The sequence below is a fragment of the Nannospalax galili genome, unplaced genomic scaffold (assembly GCF_000622305.1).
Source record: "Nannospalax galili isolate Female #2095 unplaced genomic scaffold, S.galili_v1.0 scaffold622, whole genome shotgun sequence".
Classification (NCBI taxonomy): Eukaryota; Metazoa; Chordata; class Mammalia; order Rodentia; family Spalacidae; genus Nannospalax; species Nannospalax galili.
Window position 1 is genome coordinate 510,199 of NW_008348570.1, and position 10,447 is coordinate 520,645.

Sequence of the window (10,447 nt, forward strand, 5' to 3'; positions counted from 1 at the left end):
GACTTATGTCTGACATGTCCACGTAAGTATACAGCATGACAGACTGATCAGAAAATATTGCATATTGCTAGGACACTACTTCATGGAAACCTGGGTATAGACAAAGGAATAAACACAGAAAAAGACAGGATTGAGGGTTCTGAATAAGCATATAAATCCCCAGCAAGCATGTCTGAGAATACCCAGAATATCATAGAACTGCCATTTCCTCCACAGACCCAGCTGCCAAGTAGTGTAAATAGGAAGCACAGAGAAAACTGCTGACAGACAGCAGAGGAGAGATCAGAGAGATGGGGGAGAAAACATCTGCTGGGATGATAACTGATAACTGTCCAGATGTGATGAAAAGGCTGAACGCTCAGACAAAAACACTAATTCCTAAGCAGGGAAAGTGAAAATAAATTCATACTTAAGACACTAGAAACACCAGAAATGAAGAGAAAAAAATTAAAAACCATTAGAGGAGAGACAATTCCTACAAGGGGCTGAGTAGCAGTATTACAGAAGGTCCTAAAATGTTAAAAGAAAATACTTTTAACCTGAAAAACATGTCTATACCCACTCAAACTATCAGGAAGAGTGGGGAGTGGACAAGCTGAGTGTTTACCACTGAGAACTTGTTGGAAGAAATAAGGAAAAAGGAAATTAGGTAAGCAAGGGATACAACAGTAGAAAAATTAATCCAAATAAGACACAAAAGGGGGGAGTAGCTGGGGGCTGGAGAGATGGCTCAGCGGTTAAGAACACTGTTCTTGCAGAAGACCTGGGTTCGAATCCCAGCACCCTCATGGCAGGATCCAACAGCCTATTCTGTCCTCCGTGGGCATTGCATGACATGGGTGAACTTACCTACATGAAGGCAATACACACATACACATAAAATAAGGCGGGGGGAGGGGTAGCTTCCTGGATATATAGTACATAGAAATCACAAAGCTTCCTGTATACTTTGTTCTGAAATGCAAACTGATGCCAAACCTCTCAATTTTCACTGAAGCCTTTTTTGTTTGTTTGTTTTGTTTTGTTGTTTTGAGACAAGACTTCCCTGCAGCCCCAGCTAGCTTGGAACTCGCTGTATAGATCAGGTTGGCCTCAGTCTCATAAGAGATTTGTCTGCCTGTGTTGGGATTAAAGGTGTGTGCCACTGTGCCCAGCTTTCACTGAATCTCTGAAATCTAAATGCCACTCATTAAAAAGAAAAATCCCTCAAATGCAAAGAACAGCTGTATATAATTTAAAAAACCTCAGAATAGAGACAGGTCTTAATTTTGAGCAGAAATGTTCTCCTACTTGTCCACCTGGCTTTTAAGGCTCCCACATCTGACCCCAGCTCCACATGCACACGCTGACGTGTCACAGCTTTATCATTGTGCCACAGTTAATCTACAAGTGCTTTCTCTTGCTTCTATCCAAAGACTACCTACCTTCTAAAGATAAAGTCCACTTTCCTCCCTAAACTTCCTAAGATGATTTCAAAGCATCTATGATTTCCTTTTTCCTATTTTGACTCTGCTATTACTAGTACATTAAAACACTATTATGTAAAATAAAAATACGTGTAAAATAAAAACAATGAGAACCCCACTATTATGTCAGTCTTTGTGTTAAATAAAACCTATGCTGGGCTGGAGAGATGGCTCAGTGGTAAAGAGCACTGTCTGCTCTTGCAGAGGACCTGGGTTTGGTTCCCAGCACCCACAAGGCAGCTAACAACTGTCTGTAACTCCAGCTCCAGGGGAACTGAGGCCCTCTTCTTGCAATGACCTCTGTGGGCACTGCAAGATACGGGTGTACCTACCTACATGCAGGTAATACATTCATACAAATAAAATTATAAAGTAATAAAAAAATATTTTTTTTTGGTCTTTTAGAGACAGGGTCTCCCTGTAGCCTCAGCTGTCCTGGAACTTACTATGTAGACCAGGCTGGCCTTGAACTCACAAAGATCTGCCTGCCTCTGCCTCCCAAGTGCTGGGATTAAAGGTGTGTGCCACCATGCCTGGCATAATTTTTTTTTTTTAAAAACACCTATGCCAAAAAGATAAAGCAAAATGAAACAAACTTTGAACCTTAAAATTCCTATCAAAATGGCCTGTCACCATCTTATTACAATCAGCCCCTAAAACTACCTAAGAGGCTCCACAATAGAGAACACAAGTCCAAACTTTATATGAAAAAAAAACCTTCCAAATATTTTCTCAAAAAATTGACTTCTTGAATTATTAAGACACCATTTTACACTAATCAAAAAGGTAACCTGCAGAAAAATAATAATCTGTGACAAAAAAAAGCCCAAACACCGTTTATCTTACAAATCCCTTATGTAATAGCACTGAATACAAATAAACTGGCTCAATCATTTTCCACTGCTCTAGACTTTATAAGTGATGCTACTTGAACATATGAGAGTAAATCCATGATTTCTGTCATCACTACTCATAGACCATGGTATTGTCATCAAGAACTTTGTATTTCTATGAGGGATCAGTCTAAAGTCTTGAACTAATGAAAATGTGCATTCAGAATTAGCAAATAATTCACGTGCATGTAATTTTCCCACTTGTAAAGCAATGTTCTTTTATCTACATATATCTTAAAATATTTTATAAGTCAAGCAATAAGAATAATAAAATGCAGCTTACTTCAATATTAATATCTGAATGAAGTCTATAAAAATAACTTTGGTCTTACCATGATATATATCCTGTAAAGAGCCACCACCACAAAATTCCATGCAAATCCAAAGTTTATCTCGCCTAGAAAGAGAAAATAGGCATGCATCATTTTTTCATGATTAAAATGGTTTGTTTGAGATAGAGATCATCTTGAAAAAAAATCATATAAATGCAGCATGCTTTTAAAAGGCGAACTCATCTCTATTAGTAAATGATTTATGTGCTGCTGTAGTTCAGCTCAATACTTAACACCATTTTTAGAATATAAACCTGTCAATCTCAAGTGAGATTTCCCTTTAGTTAAAAACTTCAGAGTTGTCACTTTGAAAGCACTCCTGTCAACAAAACATTTGCCATTCATCATATGAAAGTTTGCCCTCAGTGTAAACATTGCCCTCATATGAAGGTTTCATAGTAATCTTCCTGAAGTCTATAAAACTGACCACTGTTGTCTACATAGTACTTCTCATTCACATTCTAAAATAACATATAGTCACAGGAAAATTAGCAAAGATTTACATGGCCTTTTCTTCTGTTTATTCCTTTAGCAAATCATTCATTACTTTTTCTCTTAAAATGTACCAGGATCTGTACCATTCTTGGGGGCACAGATAGAGTAGGAGTCTCTGGACTTGGTAAACTCTAATTCAAAAGAAAGCTAATGCCCTAATGACTCATCTGTCTTTCTCATCACTGCCTTATCCAGCATATAAATATTTTTTCCGTAAGTGAATGAATGTATGAATGACTGAAAGAATAGAAACATATTAAATCAGAGGTCAGGAGACTATGGCAGTGAGCCAAATCTGGTCTGCTGCCTGGTTTTGTAGTCTTAGAACAATGCATGGTTAAATGGCTGGAGAACGAAAAAAGAAAAAAAATCAAGAGAACAATCCTGACATATGACAATGACGGGAAATTCAAACTTCAGTGCCCATAAACAAAGGTTTCTTGGAACACGGCCACACATATCCACTTCAATACTGTCTAGGCCATTCTTCCACCAAGACAGCAGATTTGAGCAGCTGTAACAGAGTCCATGTCACTCACAAAGCTACAGTACTTACTACATGGCTCTTGACAGACAGACAAGCATCCCATGCTTTCTCTCAGAAGCAGAAACTAAAAAGCACCTGAAAGTAGAACAGAGACTACTAGGGAAGGGGGAGGGAAACAAGAAGGGTGGGGAGGGGAGGATGGACAGGATCTTAGTATGAAACATGAATGTATGCAACGTCATAGTGAAGCCTGTTCATCTGTACCATGAATATATATTTATAAAAATTTTTAAATTTATAGGTATTTTATAAAGGAAAGGAAAAAAAAGTTTACTGAATTACTGTGAGAGCCTAGAAATAAAAACATCCAGGCAAATCAAGGGAAGGTTTTGGGACGAGAAAAAAAAAACATTTAAATTGGGTCTTGAAGTTCAAGTTGAAATTCACCAGGGAGAAACAGAGAAGGACCCTGGGCAAAAAAAATGGAAACTGAAAAGACAGCACATTTGGGAGACAGGGTAACAGTGTGAGTTAAATGCAAGCTGCCAGAAGAGGCAATGACCAGAGATGAAGCTAGAGTAAGCTGGGGTCACACTGTGAAACAGTTCCTGGCTGTAGACTCCCTGAAGTTATCTTTACCTGGAAAATATGCAGTTTGTCAAAGTCTCTCTGAAATGTGGAATTTAAAACCAAGTACTAGTCTGAGTGCTATATGAACAGTGCATTAAAAAGCAGCGCTGTTGGTATTAACAGGGGATCAGATAAGATGGTGGCTGAATTAGACCTAAGCAGTAACTTGGCTTGGTTGGGTGCAGTGGACCATATGGCATACAGCAAAGGCACACAATCTAGCAGGGTGCAAAAGTCAGCTAACCTGACAGTACAGAGAGCAAGGTACCATGGTTCCAGGTAAGGCTGAAGAGAGTAAAGCCTAAAAGAAATCTGAAGCCAATTAAGATTAGTATTTCCCAAGTGGTCCACAAACCAATGAAATTGTGGCATTATGGCTAACGTAGAAATTTCTGTTGTCATTTCTGATATAGTACAGATAAACAAATAAACCCCACAGAAATATCAGCCAGCTGCCCAATGGTCAGGTTTTAGGAAATCTCAGAATGGCTGCCGGGGGCCAGGAGACGTGTGGTTTTATTCAAAATAAGTAAGGAAGGCACTTCTGACTAGTGGTTGCTATACTAACATATTTAAAATTTCCAGAGAACCTAACAATTATTGTTTTTTAAAGACTACATTAAATTTCTCTTTTTAATACGTGTGTGCATGCATGTGTGTACATAGCATGTAGGGGGCTGGAGGACAACACTGGGTGTTAACCTCAGGAATGCTGTCCACTTCTTTTGCTAGTCTTTCATTGGCCTGGAATATACCAATTAGACTAGACTGGTGGTCACTGAGTTTGCAAGTATGTGCTACAAGGTCTGCCATTTTTATGTGGGTCCCAAGGACTGAACTCAGGTCCTCATGTTTGCAAGGCAACCAACTGAGCTTATCCCTCCTCCACTCTCATTCTTGTGCTTCATATATATATATATATATATATATACTATTAATTCCTTGTTGGATAAATAGCTAATAAAGATTTTTCTCATTCTACAGGCTGTCTTTTCACTTCTGTTACAGTTCATCTTACAGTCTATTTGTTTAAATCACCTTAAATTGTTCCAGTAACTCAACGAAGATGTAAAGTTTCCCTTTCCTTTTTAAGACTAAAATGAGATGGAATTGATTTGGTATCACTTTCCACTTCAGCCATGTTACTCACCACTTGTAAATGTTCAATGATTACATGATCAATAATTTAGCCACAGTATTTGCTGGGGAATAGCTGACATTAGGTTTGATAGCCTGTACTTTTTAAGAAATCCTCTTTTTCCCTTTTGTAAATTATTCATTGATTATCTCTAATCTTCAATACCTCTTCTGTTTTGAAAAGACATCCATTAATAGTGGATGACAGTCACATTTTCTAGATTTTCAGTATAAAGTTTATATAAATCTAAAAGCTTAAATTTATTTATGATGTCTAACTACTCTATAATTGTATCTGTCTAACGCTGCAACTCCATCTTAACAATGTTTTCCTGCCCTTTTCATTTGAAAACAATTCTCGACAGCAAAAAGGTGAATAGGAAATGAGGGCTCTGGTGTCTTATAGATTCACTGTTACACTCACAAGTGTACTGTCTTCCACTTATAATTAGGCCTTTCCCTATCTCCTCTTGTTTAAAAACAGTTTTATTCATTCTGTGCAAAGTGACTTTGCAGCTTATACAGGCAGAGGGAAAAATCAGGACTATATATGCTGATACTTTGTTTTTAAGACACTAAAATGCTTTACCTTTTTAACATTTCGTTAAAATCTTACTATAAAATTTTTTTGAAACTTGAATAATCAGAATCTATTAGAAAAATGACTCCATCTGTTCCCAGACCACCTCCACTGTGATGATAAATCTGCAGTATACTGGGTCATTCCCCAAGCCATCTAATAGGAAAGGGCTGAGAAATTGGCCTATTTTATGCAGGCCAACAATTTACATGAATTTTGTGGCTAGGCATCTAAATTGGAATAAAAGTAACTACTGAGATAAACTTGGCTTTAATAATAATGTTAAATAGATCAGCATTAAAATCTCAGCTCAACAAAAGGTTAGAAATCCTTTTCTTATTTTTGTAAAATTATCTTCCTTCCTTACCAAAAAAATGGAAAAATGAATGGGGAGGATGTCATTACTTTAACCTTCCAGTTTGATGTTTATTAGAGCATAGAAGGATGAAAATTCTAATAAGTATTATACTGATCTGAAAGTCTTATTCCCAAAACATACTTTTTAATCTTTCCACACCAGACTTAGAAATAATTTAATAAACTAAGTGTGACTTTTACATTCATCATATATATAGCATAATTAAAAAGTAAAACAGCTGGGCATGGTGGCACACGGATCTCTGTGAGTTCAAGGCTAGCCTGGTCTACATAGTGTGTTCCAGGACAGCTGGGACTACAGAGAGACCCTGTCTCAAAAAGACCAAAAAAAAAGTAAAACAAACTATGATAAGGACCACTGGGGTTCAGCACCTGCTATAAACTGGCATGCTCAATCAATTTTCCCTGGGACAGGGTGGCTTAGCTGTCCCCTGTCCCCTGGACTTTACTGTGAGTTAGCTCACTGATGAAAACACCTACCAATGGCTATGCCATTGTATTCACAAAAATAATTCAACTTAGGGGCTGGAGAGATGGCTCAGCGATTAAGAGCACTGACTGCTCTTGCAGAGGATCGGGTTTGATTCCCAGCACCTACATGGCGGCTATGAATAGTCCTTAACTCCAGTTCCAGGGGAATCTGAAGCCCTCTTCTGACCTCTGTGGCACTGCACAACATGGGTGCACTTACATACACGTAGGTGACACACTCATACACATAAAATAAAAATAATAAATAAAATATTAAAAAATAATTCAACTTCAACCATCAATGTGAAAAATATAAAGCTCAGTAGCTGTTAGATATTTTCAAGGAATAACTAAACTGTGAGTCAAATTTGAAATCTTTTGGTTCATTTCAAAACACTCTACAGTCATTCACTACATTCAGAAAGATACAGGTAACCCAGCTCGTGCTTGTCCTCTTCCTATGAGAAGCAGCTCTGTGCTTAGGGAATACAAGGTCATCGATGTATTATGCTAGCGATCATCAGTACAACCCAATGTCTTCCAAAGTCCTAATTCCTCTCAAACTCTGAAGAAATATTAACAGAAAACTGATGCGATTCAAGTAAAGAATCTTAGTTTAGCTAACAGGATTGTACTGATGCTAATTTCTTGGTTTGACTAACGTACCAAGGTTTTGTTCACATGAAGGAAAGGTGAGTAAAGGATCTATACAGAGAACTCTACCATTTTTGCAACTTTTCTATAGATCTAAAATATTTCAGAATCAAAGTTTCCTTTAAAAAAAAGAGTAGGGGCTGGAGAGATGGCTCAGCAGTTAAGAGCAAGGATGACTGCTCTTGCAGAGGATCCAGGTCACATTCCCAGCACCCACATGGTGGCTAACAACTGTCTGTAACTCCAGTTCCAAGGGAATCCAACACTCTCTTCTGACCTCTGTAGGCATTGCATGACATGGGTGCATTTACATCCATACAGGCAACACACTCATACACATACAATAAAAATAGTAAATATTTTTTAAAAGAATAGCTGGATGCAAATGGTGGCAACTACAGGCTTTATTCTCTGTCTGAGCATTCAGAAAAGCATTTGTAAACACATTTAAGGTCCTATTGTTTCCCTACCCAGCTCTGGCTCATGCTCTGGGGGGTGGGGAACTTCCTAGTTTTATATGCTTCTAAAGACCACCATCTCTTCCCTGGGTGGTTATTAAAGCAAATGTATGGTAATAAGTTTAACTGCCACCCCGTCTCAATTCCCTCACCATCCCCCACAGAATATACTGCCTCTCTGTTAAAATCTTTCAACAATTAATGCCCAATACCTATATATAGGTTAAGGCATCTCAATTCCCTCACCATCCCCCACAGAATATACTGCCTCTCTGTTAAAATCTTTCAACAATTAATGCCCAATACCTATATATAGGTCCTAATTAAGGCATAAAAGTTTCCTTTTTGCCTAAATATCCACAGTCATATCTAATGTAACCATATTCTCAGGCTCTAACAGGAGACTTATTAGTAGTCTCCTGAATACTTCATAGTTTTTCATGCATGCAATTCTTTCAACGAAAACTGACCCTTTCCAGACAGACATATATGCCTATTAATCTTTACCAACAGTAAAGGGGCTTCATTTCCGGAGCCTTCTGATTTCTCTTCTTTGCCAAATCAAACTTCTACTACTATTGCAACTAATGTATTATGTTCGGTCACTTACTTTTCTCTGTTTCTCCTAGACTATAAGCTGCTTTTTAAAAAGCAAAAGCTTGGTTTCCCAGAAATCAATACAGTACTTTACAAGTTAAGAAATAATGTAAAACCACTTTATAAACAGGGGTATAATGGTAATGTTAAGAAGTGATGATGATTTACAAATATTGAGATAAATTATATTCATCTAAACTAGTACTCTGTTATTTCCAAGGTTTAGAACATTTGACCTGAGCTGGTGAGACGGTTCAGTGAGTAAAGGCACTTGTCACCAAGCCTGATGACCTGAGTTCAGTCCCCAGTCCCTGGAGCCCATGGTAGAAGGAGAGAACCAATTCAAAGAAGTTGTCTTCTGAACTCCATTTGAGTACCAAGGCACCCTCCTCCCCCACATCAATCAATCTATATAAAATAAATACAAATTTTAGAATACTCGACCTAAACAAAATTTAGAAGGAGTCTGAGGTTAAAATCATCCTCAGCTCTAATGAGATTAAAGAGTAGGTCTCAGGTGATTTAACTGTTGTTTTAGAAAAACACAAACACAAATATTTAGACACTATGCTTTAATAATTAGCATGCTGTTTATTTAAATTTTAAGTGACCAGAGGAAAGCTTAGTCTATGTAGTTCTTGTTACACAGCACGCTGATGATACTGAAAAGCAAAGGAGAGAAAACCCTGTTAAGAACACCAGGCACTCTCTGCAGGAGCTCAGTCCTGGGCTCTCTCCATGAAGTGAGCAGAGCTGCCCTGCTACAGAGTGGGCTTCTGCAACTTAACTTATTCACTGGGCATCTATTAAACAAATTCATAAATCTAATCCCCAAGGGGCAGGTTTATCAATGGTCAAATCACATTTGTTCAGTTGTGTGTGTGTGTGTGTGTGTGTCTACTTTTTAAAAGAAGAGGTTGTAATAGCAGCCACATAGAAGAAAGTGGTGATGAAAAGTATGCATGTTAGAGGTGGTGTACCAAGCTCAAACAGACAAGCTCTTTGACCTTTTTAAAATTTTTTTTTTAATTTTATTTTATGTGTATGAGTGTGCTGCCTGCAAGGTATATAAGTGCACTTCTGTGGTGCAATGCCTGAGGAAATCAGAGGAGGGCAATGGATTCCCCTCGTACTGGAGTTACAGATGGTTGTTAATTAGCATGTGGGTGCTGGGAATTGAACCTGGGCCCTCTGCAAGAGCAGCCAGTGCTCTTAACCACTGAGTCATCTCTCTAGTTCCAGCTCCTTGCCCATTGTAAAGTAAGCTGGCTCCCTCTGAGGTGAAATCTGGCTTTCCAGGGCTAAGCAATATGGTAGTCCAAAGAGACATCAATGTGGGAATCGGCAGAGTCAGGCTTAAACCGGCAATAAGCAATTGGATAGTCTAAAGAAGAAAAGGTGCTCTACATTCTGTTCTCATCGTTAAGAGTGGGCTACATGACAAGATCTCTTGGTCCTTTCTAGCTCCAACACAACACAAGCCTGATTCTTAGGATTCCATCTAACATTTGGCTGAGTCTGGACTTCAATTAGGAATAAGGGAAGAGTATCTTCAGAAGAAAGCTAGAGAAAGGAAAGATGAATTGTTCTTTACTATACTTCCATTTGTTCTCAAGTAATTTTCAATACCAGTTTCAGAATAAAGTCACCTATTTATAAAAACCAGCATTTCCTCATGCTAGATTCGTGTAACACTGTAAGAACATAGTTTTATTGTTAAAAATGACTCTAACTTTATCTGTTTTGACTTTGGTTTGGTGGGCGATTTTGTTTTCTATAATCTTTGCATTTGTATAAAAATAAATAAAACCCTTTCAAGTTCAGTCCTTCAATAATCTTATTTGTAAGATAGAAATAACATTTACTAAA

General features: G+C 37.9%; 1 protein-coding gene across 6 annotated transcripts in view; it reads right to left on the reverse strand.

The window, feature by feature from the left end:
* The window catches only part of Map4k3 (mitogen-activated protein kinase kinase kinase kinase 3), a 199,541-nt gene that overhangs the window by 106,986 nt on the left and 82,108 nt on the right, over positions 1–10,447 (reverse strand). For all 6 annotated transcript variants that reach the window (XR_003851487.1, XM_008845504.3, XM_029569571.1 and 3 more), the window contains exon 4: positions 2,692–2,756. Coding sequence is in view for 5 of the 6 variants with exons in the window: in XM_008845504.3 (XP_008843726.1) it covers positions 2,692–2,756 (65 nt within the window). In the remaining variant the exon portion in view is untranslated. The remainder of the gene's footprint in view (positions 1–2,691; positions 2,757–10,447) is intronic.